This window comes from Rhinopithecus bieti, unplaced genomic scaffold, assembly GCF_001698545.2.
Source record: "Rhinopithecus bieti isolate Rb0 unplaced genomic scaffold, ASM169854v2 scaffold_12928, whole genome shotgun sequence".
Taxonomy (NCBI): domain Eukaryota; kingdom Metazoa; phylum Chordata; class Mammalia; order Primates; family Cercopithecidae; genus Rhinopithecus; species Rhinopithecus bieti.
In genome coordinates this window covers 1557368-1577796 of record NW_016807614.1, presented here as the reverse complement: position 1 = coordinate 1577796, position 20429 = coordinate 1557368, and the positions used below count along the sequence as shown (strand labels likewise).

The 20429-nt window shown below is 37.3% G+C and overlaps 1 protein-coding gene across 1 annotated transcript in view; it reads left to right on the top strand.

Annotated features, from left to right (window-relative positions):
* The window catches only part of TANC2 (tetratricopeptide repeat, ankyrin repeat and coiled-coil containing 2), a 483987-nt gene that overhangs the window by 357962 nt on the left and 105596 nt on the right, over positions 1-20429 (top strand). The window contains exons 10-11 of the mRNA XM_017882923.1: positions 4275-4556; positions 8765-8898. Coding sequence (XP_017738412.1) covers positions 4275-4556; positions 8765-8898 — 416 coding nt within the window. The remainder of the gene's footprint in view (positions 1-4274; positions 4557-8764; positions 8899-20429) is intronic.

Genomic DNA, 20429 nt, shown 5'->3' with positions numbered 1-20429 from the left:
TACTCGGGAGGCTGAGGCAGGAGAATGGCGTAAACCCGGGAGTCGGAGCTTGCAGTGAGCTGAGATCCGGCCACTGCACTCCAGCCTGGGTGGCAGAGCAAGACTCTGTCTCAAAAAAAAAAAAAAAAAAAAAAAAAAAATGTTCTCACAAATTCAGTAAGGCAAACACAGGCATTCCAATAGAAATGTGAGTAAAAGCCATGAACAGGCAATTCACAAAAGAATGCAGATAGCCAATACACATGTTTTTAAAAAATCACCTTTCACACACTCACAAAAAATTACTTTTCATACTCAAAACATATATTAAACACAATGAGATGCCATTCTTAACTAGATTAACAAAGACTAAGAATAATAATACTACCCCATGATGATGAAACTGAGAGGGATGTGGTCATTTTCATGTAACCAGTATAATCTTTCTGGAGATCAATTTGGTAAGGTGTATCAAAAACACAACCCATTGACCCAGAAATCTTCACTTCTAGCATTTTGTTTCAAGAAAAATAAGGCAGGTGTGCCAAGGTGAATATATAATGATATGTATTGTACCACTGCTTGTAGTACTGCTTTTTGTGAGAGGAACTAGAGCATAGTAAATAAGATTCAGATTGGTAAAAGACCTTAGGCAAATAACTTAATGTCTTTTTGCCTCTGTTTTGTCTATAAAATCAAAGTAGTAATAACACATCAGATGGTTGTGCAAGTTAGCATGCTTAGAAATAGTTTCTGGCATATAGTAAAAGCTATTTAATTGTTAGCTGTGATTATAACAGTGGAAAACCAAAATAATCTAAACATACAACAGTAAGATACTGGTTAGATAATGTATGACTTAGTGATATAATAGAAGAGCCTACACATATTGAAAATGATAATGTAGATTTATGTGTTATGTAGAGAAATGTTCACACTATATTGCTAAGTGATAAAAGTAAATGATGAAACAGTATATATAGTATAATCCCATTTTTGTTTTTAAAATAAATATATATGGTACAGGCAAAATTCAGAATACATACTAATAGCATTTCTCTCTAGCTAATGGAAACACAGTTATTATTTTATCTACTATTCCTAAGTTTTCTATAGTGAAAATATATTGAATAAGAATATAGTAAAAGCCAAATAGAGAAAACAGTTGGGCAGTTTCTCAAAAAGGTGAACCTGAGAGTTTCCATATGAACCAGACATTTCACTCCTAGATATGTAGCCAAGAGGACTGAAAACATATGTTCACATAAAAGTTGTACATGAATGTCATAGCAGCATTAATCAGCCAAAAAGTGGAAGCAGCCCAAATGTTTATTAACTGATAAACAAAATATGGTATATCCTTACAATGGAATATTATTCAGCAATAAAGTAATGAATAATATTAAGCCAAGTAAAAGAAGTCAGAAATAAAAGGCCACATACCCTATGATGCTATTTATATGAAATGTCCAAAATAGGCAAACCTTTACAGGCAAAGTAGATTACTGGTTGCCAGGGACTGGGAGAAATGAGGATTGGGAGTGACAGCTAATGGATATAGGATTTCTTTGGGGGTGATGAAAGTGTTTGGGGATAGATAGTAGTGATGGTTACAGAACTTAGTGAATATACTAAAAACCACTGTATTGTATATTTTAAAAGAGTGAATTTTATGGTTTGTGAATTTTATCTCAGTAAGATAATGTTTAAGAAAAGTAAAATAGACTCTATTAGCTATAAGACACTGATTTTAAAAGGATTTTTGGCAAACTAAAGTTAATTTTTCATCAAATTCTATAATTATAGGTATGGATTTTGAAAGAGGAGTTTTTTCGTTCTACCAAAAAGACATGCATGCATATGTTCATCAAAGCACTAGTCACAGTAACAAAGACATGGAGTCTCCCTTGGTGCCCATCAGTGGTGGATAGGATAAAGAAAATGTGGTGCATATACACCGTGGAATACTATGCAGCCATAAAAAAGAATAGAGTCATGTCCTTTGCAGCATCATGGATGCAGCTATAGACCATTATCCGAAGTGAATTAACACAGAAACAAACAAAAAAAAATTATACATATCCTCACTTGTAAGTGGGAGCTAAACAATGAGTACCCATGGCTCATTGACGTAAAGATGGTAACAATAGACACTGGGGACTGCTAGACGGGGGAAGAAGTGGAGGGAGCAAGGGTCAAAAAACTGTTAGGTACTATGCTTAGTACCTGAGGGACAGAATAATTCATACCCCAAACCTCAGCATCACACACTATACCCAGATAACAAATCTATACGTGTGCCCCCTTGAATCTAAAATAAAAGTTGAAATTATTAATAAATACAAGAGTAAATTTTGTTGCAGAAATGTGAATCAGGGAATTATAAGTGACCATGTAGCTTTATCTCCACAGCTTCCCCTGACCCCCCAACAACCCCACTTTAGTTAATGAAAACTTTGGGCATTTTGTTTCTGTTGTCAGAATTTGGCTTTATATTTTAAATTATTTGCACTACTTTTGGAATGTTTATCCTTTTTTAAATGCTCGATTGTTCTAGTGGCTTTCAGGCAGTTTTAAATGAGAGTGCACACATGTATGTGTGTGTGTGTCTGTGTTTTCTCAAGTAAGCCACCATCTCTATATCCCACCTTGTGGTGTGTAAGTGGTTCAAGTATGTTCTAGAGTAACGTACAAAGTATAAATTATCTCATTTTCCCCTTTGTAATTTCTCTTTTTCCTCTTTCCATCCCTTTCCCACTCCAGGCCTTTCTTGTGCTCCAAAATATTTGAAAAAATGGAGTTAGAGTGTAATACCTTATTTTTAATTAATTCTTTCCTTAAACAGTTTTTGAGGCCGGGTGCGGTGGCTCAAGCCTGTAATCCCAGCACTTTGGGAGGCCGAGACGGGCGGATCACGAGGTCAGGAGATCGAGACCATCCTGGCTAACACTGTGAAACCCCGTCTCTACTAAAAAATACAAAAAACTAGCCAGGCGAGGTGGCGGGCGCCTGTAGTCCCAGCTACTCGGGAGACTGAGGCAGGAGAATGGCGTGAACCTGGGAGGCGGAGCTTGCAGTGAGCTGAGATCCTGCCACTGCACTCCAGCCCGGGCGACAGAGTGAGACTCTGGAGTGTCTCAAAAAAAAAAAAAAAAAAAAAAAGTTTTTGAGCACCTAGTATATATCAAGGCACTGTGCTAAGGTTATAGAAACAAAAATGAAATACTTGGTTTCAGACAGATAAAGTGATACATCTTAGAGCTGCTCTGGGAACAGTTTAGGAGGCCATTTAACCCAGATATGGACCATCAGACCGGACTTCCTTTTACCATCAATATAATTAATAGATCTTTTAAAGCATGTCACATCAATTTTGCATTTTTAGAAAACTGTTGACAGTATAGCTTATTCTTGGTCTTTAGCACACCCCATAATTATATAAGCACAGAAAAAAATCTTAAGAAAAACAGTGTGGATCTATCCCCAAGATATACGTGTAAGCCAAAAATTATTTTTTAATTGGCATCAATATTAAGCAGTACAGGCTCAGAGACACTGAGTGAAGGCCTGCTTTCTGCTCGACTGCTTAGAATGTTTATGATCTTTTAAACCATCAGAGCTTTTAGTGGCTTTGCTTCCCCTAATATTAATACCTGCTAGATTTTAAAACATACCATCATCATGAACTTAAAGGAATTATTATTCTCATTGGTGTTTTTAAAGAAACAAACAAACCTCTCTATACTGCTTTCTTCAGGACTGATTTTCAGCTGATATATACTGGTACAGCCATATTGGTGTGAAATAATGAAATATGTTCTTACTGGTTAGTAAAGAGCTGCTGTGGTAAGCTGTCTAGATGCCCCGCCACAGCCTGGCCTTTCCAACAGGAACTTCACTCCTGCACCTCTCCACAATCCAACAATTAAAAGGTTATCCCGTGGCATAGGAGGCCTTTGGGACCCTTCTTCACTAGGCTTGCATCCGTACTGATTGCTGGTACTTGGACCATCCCTTCCCTGTAATAATTTTGAATATCATCCCGACTTTCTGACTGATCAAATCATTACTGTTTTATCAGTGTTTGTGTTCTGCAATCTAGAGTATCAATTAGCTCTAGCTCACCTGTGTTGCTTATCTGTATAGAATCAACATTCACAGTTGTATTATTTCTGAATAAGCCTAGGATGCCATCATGTGATAACTCAAGTCTCCTAAACCACACTGTATTTTTTCTCTGTTTCTCTCAGTGTTGACAGTTTGACCTAAGTTTTGTTTTCCCTTGTTCCTTTCAGTTCGCTTTGCACCTTATAGGCCTCCAGATATCTCCTTGAAGCCTCTGCTCTTTGAAGTGCCCAGCATCACTACAGAGTCAGTGTTTGTTGGCCGAGATTGGGTTTTCCACGAAATAGATGCTCAACTTCAAAGTTCAAATGCCAGTGTGAACCAAGGAGTGGTGATTGTGGGAAACATTGGATTCGGCAAAACTGCCATCATCTCCAGACTGGTGGCCCTCAGCTGCCATGGTACAAGGATGAGACAGATCGCCTCAGACAGCCCACATGCCTCCCCCAAACGTACGTATTCCTTTTTAAAGAACTCCCTGCTTCATTGGCGCTGAAGTTTTTCTGACATATTTATATTAGGTCGTATATCCTTTTATTTTCTCATCTGCAAAACCTGACTTCCACATGAGGACTGTTCATTCAGAGTTGAGAGAAAGATTGTAATACTCTATTTACATCTAACCCACATACCCAATAGACACCTAAGCGTGACTGAAGGAAAAACCTTTCTAGTGGAATAAATTGATGACTCTTCCGTGCCAGCTGTATGGTTGGGCTGTCCTTTAGATAATGACTGCAGCAATTGCCCGTAGAGCGATTTGCATTCATCCTGTCGGATTTTGCTCAGTCTGTGCCCAGTTCCTCTTGTTATTTGCCAGCACAGTCTGTTTGCATCCCTCATTTCTTTGCGGTTGGCGTCAGTGTTGCACTGCTTGGACTTGAGCTTCATTGTGTCCTTGAAGGGGTTCTCCCGCTTCCTTGTGAAAAGGTGCTGAGCTGTCATATGTATTCAGGCTTCTTTCATCACAAGCAGGGGTCAGCCTAGTAATCACCACCAGGATCTTACTGATTTATTTTTAAAACACTCATATGGTACTTACTATGTGCCAAACACTCTTAAGTTTTTTACAAATATTAGTTTCATTGAATCCTGTTACCAGCTCAGTGAGGTTGTCTTGATTTCACAGGTATGTCATCTGAGGCCCAGAGAGGTTAAATAAGTTCTTCTAGGATTTACAGCCAATAAATGGTAGAACTAAGCAGTCTGGTTTCAGAGGCCATTCTCCTATCCATTTTGGTCTGCTGCCTCTCCTTATTGGTGAAACTCACTTAAGTAAAGAAAATAAATAGAAATGTATCAGTGTTCTTCTTATACATACTACATGTATAGAACCAGTTTACCTGGATTCTGTTAGAAGAGAACAAAAAAAGAAACTATTGCTCTGCTAGTCCAAATCAATAATCTAGCCCACCACAGACTTTCAGACAGCAACCACTAGAAATGGTTTGTGTGAGACGATAGTAGTTACAGGGTCTAGCACAGTGCTAGAAACTTAACGGGAACTCACTGAAGACCCTCCAAACTTATTGACTTCCTATTGAAGCTAGTTAGCAGCCTTGTATCATTAAGGAGGCAGATGGCGTCTGGTAAATTTATGGATGTCTAACGTGGAAGAACTGGTGTCTTGGAAGAAAACTGAATCAAAATACCTCTTTACCAGGGTATGGTAAGAGTCGATACGGAAGAATTCTTTTCTTCAGAGGAATCTAATGCTTAGTTTCTAAATGCAGCTCTTCTGAGATAGATTGCCGTAGTGCTGTGGGAGTCAGGAGCCCAGGGTTTGTGCCCCAACAGTCAAATTGACTAGACTTTGTGAACTTGAGAATTTTACTTGAATTCTTTAGAGCTCAGTTTTCTTATTTGTAAAATGAAGAAGTGTGACTAATTGATCTTTCAGAATTGTCTCTGCTAAAATTTTGATTCTGAGAACACATCTTCATGGTTAAAAGTAACTTTCCACACTATTCCAGCATTTTCCTTTGAGTGCTTAAGTATTTATCACTCCAAACTGCTGTTTATCTGAGTAGTCCAAGCGGCTTGCTATTTGAGTGTGTCAGAAAGGAAACCAGAAAGCTCAAAGTCTCTGTGACTCCTCTGTATATCAGAGTTGCAGATAACAGAGTGGTAGAATCATGCATGACAGAAAATAAATCCCAAGGACAAGAAGAGTTGCTTTCACAGAAAGCAGAGGTACCTGGGGATCTCTCTATGAGCCTGAGGAAGCAAGAGTTTATAGAAAACAGCCCATGTGTTCCCCAAAGCAGAGATTCTTTAAAGGTAGTTCACTAAGTTATTCTCTAGCATCCATTGTCTTCAGGAGAATCTCCAGAAACACCAAGACACTCCCCATTCATGAGATAAACATCCATTGTTGAGACTGTAGATTTGGCCTGTAGATTTCAGAATTTGAAAGGAGTTAAGAGAGCTAAATATGCGGTTGTATATATCAGAAATACTCAGAACCAATATTACCTTATACAAAATATTTTTTGTTACAGTTTAAACACCAAGACACTCCCCATTCATGAGATAAACATCCATTGTTGAGACTGTAGATTTGGCCTGTAGATTTCAGAATTTGAAAGGAGTTAAGAGAGCTAAATATGCGGTTGTATATATCAGAAATACTCAGAACCAATATTACCTTATACAAAATATTTTTTGTTACAGTTTAAACACCAAGACACTCCCCATTCATGAGATAAACATCCATTGTTGAGACTGTAGATTTGGCCTGTAGATTTCAGAATTTGAAAGGAGTTAAGAGAGCTAAATATGCGGTTGTATATANAAAAAAAAAAAAAAAAAAAAAAAAACATGGGAAATCATTGGAGTTCACAACTTCTTTCTCTGCATCATCTGTCACTCTTTCTTCTGCCCCTGACTTCTTTCTGTTTGATGTTCAAAGAATAGTAGAAATAAAAGCTGAGCACTACTGCTGTGGAACATAGGAGAAGTTTAGCCTGCAGTATTGCCTTGCTTGGCTGTCCTTCCCCCACAGAAACTCAGCCCCCAGCCCACCCCGCTCCTTGTCATTTCCCTGGAAAGGTATAGAAAAGCTGTCAAGGCAGGCACTAGCCTGTCATCCTGCTTCCCACCTACTCTCCCAAACCTGCCACCCCCATCAGTCTCCACCACCACCACCACCACCATTGTCCGTACCCCCAGCACACACACACACAAAGAACAAAAATATTTTGTGAAAACAGTCCTGTTGTATAATTCAAGATTATTACGTTAACTACAGGGATTCTCAGCATAGTAGTTGGGGAAGCTCTAATACAGGACTGTATGTTTCTATCACTAAAAGTCTCAATGTAGTTATTATTTGGATTTGACATTTGCCAACAGCTGCCAAGCCCCCAAACAGCTGTTAAGTAAATAAATCCTACCGTTCCTACTCTGCTCATTTCAGAAGTCTCTTTTGCCATTGTGCTATGCACATTGACTACTGGCTACCTATTAACTTTTACTTCTACTACTGTCTAAATACCAAACAGAGAGTAAAGCATTTAGACAAAAAGAAGGGCATTTTCCAAAAGGAAATAGCTAGAAAGACAGAGGGCATTTGGACAGTAATTACCCACAGAATCAAATACCAAATAAAGGGGAATAGAGTAGGGGGAGGAAGTGAACAGCAGAACTAATACAGTGACATGCAATCACTGAACTTCACCTCAATCCAAAATGTTACACATTTCTTGAGGCTTTTTTCACTGCCATCCTCCATGCCCATCCCCCGGCAGTTATCCAGAACTGTATCCAGTGACCAAGAAATTTACTGCACCAGTTAAATGAAAGAAGTCTAAATTCACTCCTACTGGTAGGGAGTTAAATGAGGACTACTTTTTCCTATTCTTCCTTCTTTTCAATCACTATCGGCCATCAAATAACAACTTCTAATATTTACTTTGGTATCCATTTTTAAAGTATGATCTTATTCATAATGTAGTCTAATTTCTACTAGTAATAAATTTTCTAAATAACAAGAACATTGAATTTTTTTAAAAATCTTGAAACAGTTTTATGGAGCTGTAACTCACATACCATGTAATTCACCATTTAAAGCGTTCAACTCAGTATTTTTAGTATAATTCACAGGGTTGTACAGCAATCACCATAATCTAACTTTAGGCCATTTTCATCCCCTTAAAAGAAACTCATGCCTGTTAGCAGTCAATCCTCATTCTACTCTTAATCCTCTATTTCCAGCGCTAGGTAACCACTCATTTACTTTCTGTCTCTACAGATGTTTCTATTCTGGGCATTTCATATAAGTAGAATCATACAGTATATGGTCCTTTTTTTTTTTACTGACCTCTTTGATTTAGCACGACATTTTCAAGGGTTATCCCCGTTCTAGCATGTGTTGGTATCTCATTTCTTTTTATTGTTGAGTAATAGTCTATTGAATGGATATTTTGTGTTTCATCTATTCATCAGTTGGTGGGCATTTAGGTTGTTTCCACTTTTAGCTATTATGAATCATTCTTCTATGAACATTTGTGTACAAGTTTTTGGGTGGACATGTGTTGTTATTTCTCTTAGGTAATATACTTAGAAGCAAAATTGTTGGATAATAGAGCAAATAGAATTTAGCCATTTTCTTTAAAGTTTTATGATTATCTGATGCCAACATTAAATCTTTTTAATCCAGATGTGGATGCCAACAGAGAGCTGCCACTCACACAGCCACCTTCAGCCCACTCATCTATCACCAGTGGAAGCTGCCCAGGAACTCCAGAAATGCGCAGACGGCAGGAGGAGGCTATGCGAAGACTAGCCTCACAGGTACAATATGATTCCCATGTTGGAGATATGATAGTTCAATTTTAATATCAAGGAAGCAAAGATAGGGAGACCTTTGGCAAAGTGAACAAAAATACACAAAGCTATACCATGAGAACGTGGAGGAAAGTTTCTCTTTCTTTGCTATTCCTAGAAAAAATACTTTATTATGATGGGATCAGAACCTTAGAGTTGGAAAGACCCTTAGAAAGAAAGTCTTCTAGTGAATAAATAAAGAAGTTGAGACCCAAAGAAGTGGGGTAGTTGGTTTGTTTGTTTTGAGATAGAGTTTCGCTCGGTTTCCCAGGCTAGAGTGCAGTGGTGCAATCTCGGCTCACTGCAGCCTCCACTTCCCAAGTTCAAGTGATTCTCGTTCCTCAGCTTCGTGAGTAGCTATAGCTGGGACTACAGGTGCACGCCACCACACCAGACTAATTTTTGTATTTTTAGTAGAGACGGGGTTTTGCCATGTTGGCCTGGCTTCCCTCAAACCCCTTGTCTCAGGTGATCCACCTGCCTCAGCCTCTAGAGTGCTGGGATTACAGGTGTGAGCCACTGCACCCAACCAGAAGTGGTATGTTTTACCCAACATCAGGGTATAAGTAATCAACAGTTTTAAATTTTCATTCCTAGCTTAAAACTCTTCTTGCTGTACTACACTGTCCATAATATTTTTTATACATTTGGGTTTGAAATTTCTATTTTTTTCAAAATAACATAAGCACATAGAAAATCAAATAATGCTCAAAACTAGCAGTTATCTTCCTCTACCCCACCCATCTTCTCCCCACAGGCAGTCACTTTTACCTCTGAAGGAAGTTTCTCTGATTTTCCCCTCCATATTTCTAAATACTATTCATATACTGCTAAAATTGTTATTAGTTTACAAAATATCTATTGCTTCTTATTATGGATGATGGGAATTATAGCTCTTTCACCTTCCTTCTTCCTACCACCATCCCAATACAATTATTGCATGATTTTTGGCTGAATCCATATTATATATAGTATTTTCAGTATTAGTACAATGCAAATATGTCACTCCGGAGCCAAGAATAACATTTCCTTCTTGAACAATTTTGTTTTTCCTAGGAGTTTATGAAATGCCTCATTTTAAAATTTGCTTATTTTTCTTCAAACCTTTGGCTAAGTCATTTCATAACCCTTAATGTAGTTTTGTAAAATGTCTGTCAGTACAGTTTTCCACACTTACGAGTTACATTTTTTACCCTGGAGGCCTCCGGCCTAGAGCCCTCCATTAAGCTCAGTCTGGACCTAGGATGCTCTGAAAGCTTACCGCCTTGTTCTCCTGGGACTTCCTATCTCTTCTCTTTTGTGTTTCATCTTACGTCATATTCTTTCTCGATTTTATTCTTCATTTTGGTAGAGCATATCCTCCAGTAGCTTCCTAAGAAAACATGCATAGGACATAAATTTTTTGAGACTTACTATTTCTAAAAGCATCATTATTCTGTGCTTATACTTGCTTATTTGTTTGACACAGTATATCATTCTAGGGTAAAAATTATTTTTTCTCAATTTTGAAGGTATTGCTCCATTGTCTTGAACTTCCAATATTACTATTAAATACTCTGATACTATACTTATTCCTAATCCTTTATATATACCTTGAGAACCTTCTTTTTTATCACCATTGTTCTTGAGTCTTTTTCATTTATTCTGTTGGTACCTAGCAAGCCCTGGAGATATTCTTTAATTCTGAGAAATGCTTTTGTATTATTTATGATAATCTCTTCACCACCATTTCCTCTATTTTGTCCTTCTACAACTCGTATTAATAAAAAATTAGATTTCTGGCTGGGCACAGTAGCTCATCCCTATAATCCCAGCACTTTGGGAAGCCACGGTGGGTGGATCATCTGAGGTCGGGAGTTTGAGACCAGCCTGACTCACATGGCAAAGCTCTGTCTCCAAAAAAAATACAAAAATTAGCCAGGCATGGTAGCCCATGCCTGTAGTCCTGGCTATTCAGGAAGCTGAGGCAGGAGAATTGCTTGAACCCAGGAGGCAGAGGTTGCAGCTAGCCGAGATTATGCTGCTGCACTTCAGCCTGGGCAACAGAGCGAGACTCTGTCTCAAAAAAAAAATAAAATAATTAGATTTCCTATACTGATATGATACTCTTGTTGACTTAACTTTTCTGTTTTCTATACTTTTGTTTGTTGGTTTTTCAAGCCACCTTTGAGAGATTTCTTCAACATTACTTTCCAATCCTTTTAAAATTTTTTATTTTGCTCTCATAGTTTTAATTTGTAGTAGTTCTTTCTTTTCTCCAGCTATCTCCTTTTATAGCACCCTGTTCTTGTTTTACGGATGCAATGTGTTTTTCACTTAGGCACTGAAAAACTGATTAGAAGCTTGTGTGTGTAGAGAGCTTGACCGTAGAACATTAAGATAATCCATGCTTTTTTTTGAAATGCCCAAAAGTCAGTATTTCTAAGTTTTTTTCCTGGGCTGTTCAGATTCTCTAGCAAAGAATCCTCCAGTCTTCTGAATGGAGAGTATATGTCTTGTGTGCCAGCATTTTAGAGCCGGGCAGGAAAAGAGGGCTGGGCTGGGGTTTCACTGTTCAGTATCAGACATTTACTTAAGCCCCTTGTTTTCAGTCCTGCACCTGATCTCTACCTTGCTCAATGTGTGGTGTCACTAAGTCTAGATTCTCTCTTCTTTAATTTCTCTAGTTCTCTTTCCTGTGGGTGTTGGGGAAGGTAGTCACCTGGCTGGGCCGGGCAGGGATGGGAATCTAACAACTTCTTATATAAACTTCAAATAAACTCTGTGTTTTCAGGTCCCTTCTTCACCTTCCTCTTCCACAGTACCTGGTGTTTCTAATTCCTGTGCTTTGCTGAAGTTTTATAGGTGGTCTATAATATTGTAAGGTTCAAATTTCTTCGTAGAAATACACTCCAGCTCCAAACCAGAAACAGCATGTTTTCCCAGATACATTATTAATTATCCCCACTCAATAGTACACTCTCATCTATAAATGGGCTTCTGCAGAGTCTGAGATTTCCCTCAATTCATTGCTAAGTCATTGTAGCTTTAAGACATCTTTTTTTTTTCTAAATATCCGCTATGTAAACAGTCTCTATCCTCTTCTTTAGAACAGTTAGACTAAATATCTATCTTAGAAATACACAGATGTTAAAGTGCTTCCAGCACTTCAGTTATTCAGTCATGCAGTTATTCACTTTAGATATACATTTGGAGGACCTGTAATCCAGGATTGAAGATGAATCGGTGAACAAAACAGACACAATTCCTGCTGTTATATAGTCCACATTCTCATGAGAGAAAGACAATAAACAAATACATACATAATACGTCAGAAGATAAGTGCTAAGATCACAGAGAATTAATTCTCCTCACTTTGTTCATCTTATTCTTTCTCTCATCAAGAGAAGTCCAAGATGTTCACGTTCAATATTTGGAAAACGTTACATGTCGTAAGTAGGAAATTAGTGACTGTTTATACTTATTTGAGGAGTGATTACGTGTTAAATTTCATGATTGTGTCTTCCTTAGGCAAAATATAAATTAATCTAGTTGCACCTAGACATGGAATACTGTTCAGCTTATAACATTGTATCAGAAGTAGCCACTTAGCTTAAAACTGAATGTTATCCCAGTTATTGTGCTACTTGTTATAGTTCAGCTACACAAAAGTGTTCTGTAGATGCATAGAGCAGAAGCCCACAAACCTTGCTTCTCACCTGTAACAAACCAGTAAGCAGAAATTATCTTTTAAATAGGATTTTCAAATTAGTTAATGTTTTGATGAGGTAGACTAACATGACAATTTAAAGCGTTTTTGAAAAATCTCTCGATTTGACGTATTCTTGGTGTCAATTCTTTGTATGTCAGTAATTATCATTGGCATTTCATAACATTCTTGCTCTTTCTTGGGCATCTAGTTAACTGAGAACACTGGAGAGTTTTTGTCACAACTTTAGAACTATTTCATTTATTGAAGAAATACTTTCCATTTGAAGCAAAGATTTTGATAGGTTGGCATCTCTGGAGCATGTCTCCACTTAACATTGCATATTTCTTCTAAAGCGTAATCACAGTAGGGGGCAGGGAGATCTCATTCAGGACCTTTCCTGGATATGTGAGTTTAACTCCAGCAGTGGTTTCTCTAGGTTTTGAATCTGTTGCACCCTTGTGGTAATACACACAAAATTCACAAGACAAGGAGAAGTTGGCGTCCCTTTATGGAAGGCTTAATGTGTGTTGTGGCTTAGTGCTATTTACATTGTATTTGCTATATCATTTCTTCGTTTTTACCTTAACCCTATGAGGTACATCATTATCTCATTTTACAGATGAAGAAACAGTGACTTCAGTGATTAATTTTTTTCAAAGTCATGCTGTTAATAAATGGCAAAATGAGGATTCAGAGTCAGTATCCTCCCCTATAATGTGAACGCTGTGGTTATCCCCATTTTACAAATGAGGAAACAGAGGCTTTGAGGTTAAATAACTTGCTTGAGACCATAAGCTAGTACATGACTGAGTCAAGATTTAAACTGAAGCAGGCAAAGTCTATACTCCTAACCACTGCACGATGCTGCCTCTCTATTGTGGCAGGAAGGAGTTTAGTTTAGTGCTATTTTGGAAAATCCATCCATCATTTAATGTGGCTTCACAGCAAGAAAATTATAGTGAAGATGTACTTTCAGTCGTTTTGCTGACCTAAAATTCTTCTTCAAAAAAGGTTTTTATGCAACTAGAATCTCCCAACACATTAAGCAAGTTGTCACTGACTTAGTCCTTAGATTAAAAAACTAATACGTCTTGAAATGAGGTTCATTAGAGAAAACAGCATAATTTTAAGAAGTGTCACAGAGATACAAAAAGCAAAGGTTTTTTTTCCTAAGGAAATCTATGTAAGAAAAAAATTAAATGTCATCCTTGCCAAGAGACAAGTTCTGTACTATACCAGGGGGTGTCAGATGATCATGGTTCCTGAAATTGTTGCAGTCACTATTAAAGCTGTCAGCCAAAGAAGTAATCATTTCAGTAATCCTTTAATATTGAGCATTTTGAACATAATATGGAAGTGTAAGCCAGATACACGTGCACGCGCGCGCACACACGCACACATACATACACAGAAAATGAAAAACAATAATGAAGAATAAGATTTTATTTGTGTTGTAGTGGTTATTTTTTAAAATATTTTCATTTAGTAGAAATGAGATCCAAACTAAACAACAAATAGCTCACAGATAATGTTTTATGAAATTTGTCTAGGGCCTTTTTCCTCTAAAAATTAACACTGAAGTTTTACTGTCAGTCCCAAATTTCATCTACATTTGGAATACTGAATATGGGAAAACAGCCTTGTTGTTTATTGTTAATTTCCATGTTGTTTTTATTTTCTACCTCTTCCACTAGAATGGGTCAGTGTTTAAATGTTCATCACTGTATCCCCAGCTCCTACACAATGCATGGTACATAAATATTTGAATGAAGAAATTCTAGTCAATTCTCTGTACTGAATAATCTTTCTAAAACATTTGTTTTTTGCTCCTTAAAGCTATCAAAAAGCTGCTCCTTGCCCTTGAATGAAATCCAAACTCCCTTCTTAAAATATCATAAGAATTGTAATGAAAGGACTTCTGCTTTTCCCAGGACCAGTTATTTTAGACTACATAATTCTTTGTGTGGGGTTGGGTGTGGAGGACAGGCAGGGGCAAGGCAGATGTTATCCTGTATACTGTACAATATTTAGAAGAAGTGTCCTTGACCTCTGTCTGCTACCAGTAGCACTCCCTCAACCCCTAATTAAGACAACCGGAAATGTCCCCAGAAATTGCCAAATGTTTCCTGGGGAGCAAAACCACTGCCAGTGGAAAACCCTTGCCATACCCTATCTTCCACCATTCCCCACTCACTTATATGCTAGCCACATTGAAACTGATTTCAGTTCCTTGAAAGTAAAAAGCTATTCTTGCCTTAGGGCCTTTGCACACTTTTTCCCTTGCCTGGAAAACTGCCACATCTTGGTTCACCCCTTGTCCTTCTTCATGTCTCAGCTTAAATATTGCTTCTTCTAAAAAAGCTTTATCTGGCTCTACTAAATTACCTTAAGGTGCCCCAGCTGTGTGTTGCCCTAGCACCCTATATTTCCTCTCTGCTAGTATTTATCACATTATTATTATTATGTTTAATTGCCTCTGTTTCCTGCTAAACTGTGGAGGGCAGACAGGGTTCATAGCTATATTACTCATTGTGATAGCTTCAGAACCTAGCACAGTGCCTGACATACAATGGAAGTTCAAGTAATATTTGTGAATGAATGAAAATGTTAGTATTTTCTATTAGGAAATCTTGGAATATTCAGCTGGGTACTTACACATAATAGTAGTTCCCAACCAATTTATAAGGTCAAATCAGAATCAGATTCATGTGTCCCAGGAATGAATCTTGTTCGAGAATCTGGAATTCCACCAATCCTCTGAGACAGAATTTCATAAATTGTGGATTGAATGTACTTAGACTAGACTGTTTATGTTGTGCCAGATCAGCATCTCTAGGAATTCCAGATGAACTAAATAAATTAGCCGCTTTTCTTTAAAATTTGTATTTGGTATCGGCCCTAACCTCCTTTGTCTCAAGTAAACAGTAATGTATAGTTGAATAGTAGCAATCTACAGGATACAGCTATTTAGATCTAGAATTATAACAAAGATAAATATTACCCTGAACTCAGCTACAGCTAATTAAACAACAGGGTTCTGACTACCAGCCATTGAGGCATACTATAAAGCCGAAATCGGAACAGTGTGTTTCTAGTACATGAATAGACAATAGACAAGTGGAATAGAATAAAAAGTTCAGAATTAGACCCAAGGACTTACAGACACTTAGTGTATGATGAAGGCGGTATTTCAGATCATTGGGATAAAGGTTGACTTCTTAATTAAATGGGCTGGGACAACTGAACAACCAGATAGATAACTCATATCTCACACCATGCACAAGAATAAACAAATGGATTAAGGATCTAAATATTTGAAAACGAAACCATGCAACTAACGGAAGAAAACTTAGTAACTTTCTCGTTAACCTTGGTGAAGAGAAAGGCTTTCTAAGATCTAAAGCTAGAGGAATAGAAGAAAAGATTGACAAATATGGCCACGTGAAAAAATTTTACCAGCCTGGGCAACATAGTGAGACCCTGTTTCTACAAAAAAAAAAAAAAAAAAAATTAGCTGAGCGTAATGGCACATGCCTATAGTCCCAGCTACTCAGGATGCTGAGGTGGAAGGATTGCTTGAGCCCAACAGGTTTGGGCTGCAGTGAGCCACAATCATGCCACTGCACTCCAGCCTGGATAATAGAGTGAGACTCTCATAAAAAATAAAAAATAAAAAAAACTTTTAATGTTGCATGACCAAAAATTACCAGAAACAGTCAAAAGACAACTGCTGAGAGAAAATACTGACAAAATATCTCAAAAGTACAGGCAACAAAAGGAAAGACAGACAAATGGAATGACATCTAAACTAAAAAACCTTTTGCACAGCAAAGGAAACGATTAACAAAGTGAAGAGACAATTCACAGAAGGGGAGAAAATCTTTGCAAACCATACATCTGATAAGGAGTTAATATCCAAAATATAAAAGGAACTCAGACATTTCAACTTCAGGAAAACAACCTGATTTAAAAATGAGCAAAAGACCTGAACAGACATTTCCCAAAAGAAGGCATACAGTGGCCAAGAGGTACATGAAAAAATGCTCAGATTAACTAATCATTAAGGAAATGCAAATTAAAACCACAATGATATATCATCTCACACCAGTTAGAATGGCTTTTACCGAAAAGATGAAAGATAAGTGTTGGCAAGGATGTGGAGAAAAGGGCCTTCTTTACTTTGTTGGTGGGAATGTAAATTTGTACAGCCGTTATGGAAAACAGCATTGGAGGTTCCTCAGAAAACTAAAAATAGAGCTATCATATGATCCAGTAATCCTGTTTCCAAGTATATATCCAAAGAAACTAAAATCAGTGTCAAAGGGGTATCCACACTCCCATGTTCATTGCAGCATTATTTGCAGTAGCCAAGATATGGAACCGAGCTGAATGGATTTTTTAAATGTGTTACTTTTTTAAAAATAAAGCAGTTTGGAAATTTCTCAAAGAACTTAAAACAGAATTACCATTCAACCCAACAATCCCATTAGTGGGTATATATCCAAAGAAATATAAAGACCCAAGTATTCATTGCAGCACTTTTCACAATAGCAAAGCCACGGAATCAACCTAGATGCCCATCAGTGGTGGCCTGGATAAAGAAAATGTGGAGGCCGGGCGCGGTGGCTCACGCCTGTAATCCCAGCACTTTGGGAGGCCGAGGCGGGCAGATCACGAGTTCAGGAGATCGAGACCATCCTGGTTAACATGGTGAAACCCTATCTCTACTAAAAATACAAAAAATTATCCAGGCCTGGTGGCAGGCGCCTGTAGTCCCAGCTACTCAGGAGGCTGAGGCAGGAGAATGGCATGAACCCGGGAGGTGGAGGTTGCAGTGAGCCGAGATCGTGCCACTGCACTCCAACACTCCGGCCTGAGTGACAGAGCGAGACTCTGTCTAAAAAAAAAAAATAGAAAAAAGAAAGAAAGAAAATGTGGTACATATACTCCATGGAGTATATATACTGCAGCCATAAAAAAAGAATGAAATCATTCATGTTTTTTGCAGCAACATGGATGCAGCCGGAGGCCATCATCCTTAGCAAATTGATACAGGAACAGAAAATCAAACACTGCATGTTCTCACTAATAAATGGGTGCTCAACATTGAGTACACATGGACACAAGAAAGAGAACAACAGACACCAGGGCTCACTTGAGGGTGGAAAGTAGGAGGAAGGTGAGGATACTACCTGTCAGGTACTGCGCTCACTGTGGGTGACAAGTCATCTGTACACCAAACCCCACACAGTTTACCCATGAGCAAACCTGCCCATGTACTTTCTGAACCTAAAATAAAAGTTGGAAGAAAAAATAAACAATTTTAAAACACGGTATGTGTATGTGCATATGTGTGTTTGTGTGTGTGTGTATTTCATTGTGTGTCTGTATAATGGAATACTACTTAGCCTTTAGAAAGAAAGCCTGTCTTTTGCAAGAATATGGATAAAACTGGAGGACATTATGCTAAGCTAAGTAAGCCAGAAACAGAAAGACAAATACTGCATGATCTTTCTTAAATGTGGAATCTAAAAAAGTTAAACTCATAGAAGTAGTAGAAAGATAGTTACCAGAGACTGGGAATGTGAAGAAGGAAGGAATGGGAGAAGTTGTTGATCAAAGGGTACAGATTTTCAGATAAATAGGAAGAATAAGTTTTAAGATCTATTTCAAAGCAGGGTAACTACAATAATATATTTCAAAATAACTAACTTTTAAGTGTTTCACCATAAAAAAAGATAGAATAGGGAGGTGATACATGTTAATTAACTTGATTTCATCATTCCACATTGTATACATATATCAAAACATCACATTGTACCCCATAAATGTATACAATTATGATTAGTCAATCACACATAATAATTTAAAAATCTACCATTTGTCAACTTTTAGCATAGTATCAGAGAAAAATATCTACCTTCCCTTCTCCAACATTTGAGTGGCATTTCCTCTTATACTTGAATCCAAAACAGTTTCTTGGAGCATTCTGAATACAGAGGCAGATTTGGGAGTCTATTGCAAACATTTAAACAGTGCCACTTTCTGAAATGTTTGCTTTGAAAAATAGTTATTTTCATGTAATATATTGTTAGATGTCAGCATGTAATAGGTTTATTATTTTTAATGAATCAATGAAAATTTTAAGAAAAAATTTATAGCATATACTACAGATAAAGAGTTAATATCTCTTATATTTAAAGAACTCTTAAAACAGAGGAGAAAAGGATCAAAACATGATGGAAAAGTGGGGAAAAGACATAAACAGACAACTCACAAAAAATAGATTAAAATGGCCCTGAAGCATTTTGAAAATATGTTCAAACTCACTTATAACTAAAGAAATGCAAACTAAATCAATACTGAGATACCAGTTTTTTACCTATCAACTAGCAAAAATTTTTAAACATGACAATTTTAAAACCATTCTGTTGTCAAGACTGTGGGAAAACAGACACTCTCATACTGGAGCACAGCTATCAACACCTTATTTCTGACAGCGTGTGTTCACTTCATGTCTCCATGTCACATTTGGTAATGCAGTATTTCAAACTTTTTAATTATTACTACATTTGTTATGGTAATCTGTGATCAATAGTCTTTGATGTTACCATTGTAGTTGGTTTGAAATACCATGAAGACAGCAAGTTTAATAAATATTTTATATGTTCTGATGACTCTACCGACCAGCCATTCCCCCATCTCTCTGTTTCCTTGGGCCTCCCTATTCTCTGAGACACAATATTGAAATTAGGCCAGTGAATAACATCATAATGGCCTCTAAGTGTTCAAGTGAAAAGAAGAACCGCACATCTCTCACTTTAAATCAAAAGCTAGAAACAATTAAACTTAGGAAGGCATGTCAAAAACCCAAAAGAGTCTGAAAGCTAGGTCTCTTGCACCAAACAGGTAATCAGGTTTTGAGTATAAAGGAAAAGTTCTTGAAGGAAATTAAAAGTGCTACTTTAGTGAACACATGAACGGTAAGAAAGCAACACAAGCTTTTGCTGATATGGAGAAAATTTAGTAGTCTAGTTAGAAAATCAAACCAGCCACAAAATTTTCTGTAAGCCAAAGCCTAATCCAGAGTAACGCCCCAGCTCTCTCCAATTCTGTGAAGCCTGAGAGAGGTAAGGAAGCTTCAGAAAAAGAGTTTGAAGGTAACAGAGGTTGGTTCATGAGGTTTAAGGAAAGAAGCCATCTCTGTAACATAAAAGTACAAGGTGAAGCAGTAAATGCTGATACACAAACTGTAGCAAGTTATCCAGAAGATCCAGCTAAGATAATTGATGAAAGTGGCTACACTTAAACCATAGATTTTCCTCTTTTTTCATTGTTTTACTTTACATCTTTATTACACATTTTCTGAGACTTTATTTTTTAAAAAAATTTATTCAGGATCATAATTTGCATGACAGTAAACAATGGTTTCATGGGTTCTAAGTTCTTAAAGGTGACCATACCAATTTAAAATACAAGTCATCTTTTTTATTTGCATCACCTGACTTAAAGTTTAAATTCATCTAATGCATTCATTAAAAGTGTCCGTTCTTTTATAAGAAAGATATGCTTTAATTGCTATTTTCCAGACTATTAAACATGGGTGTATATTATTTTTAATTGGTTAGCAGAATTTTACTCACATAATTTATAGCCACAACAAAAGTGTCTAGCCTCTCTGAATGGACTTCCACTCAGAACAATGATGATAATAAATATCTAAAATGTAGGCCAGGCACGGTGGCTCCTGCCTATAATCCTAGCACTTTGGGAGGCCGAAGTGGGTGAATTACCCGAGGTCAGGAGT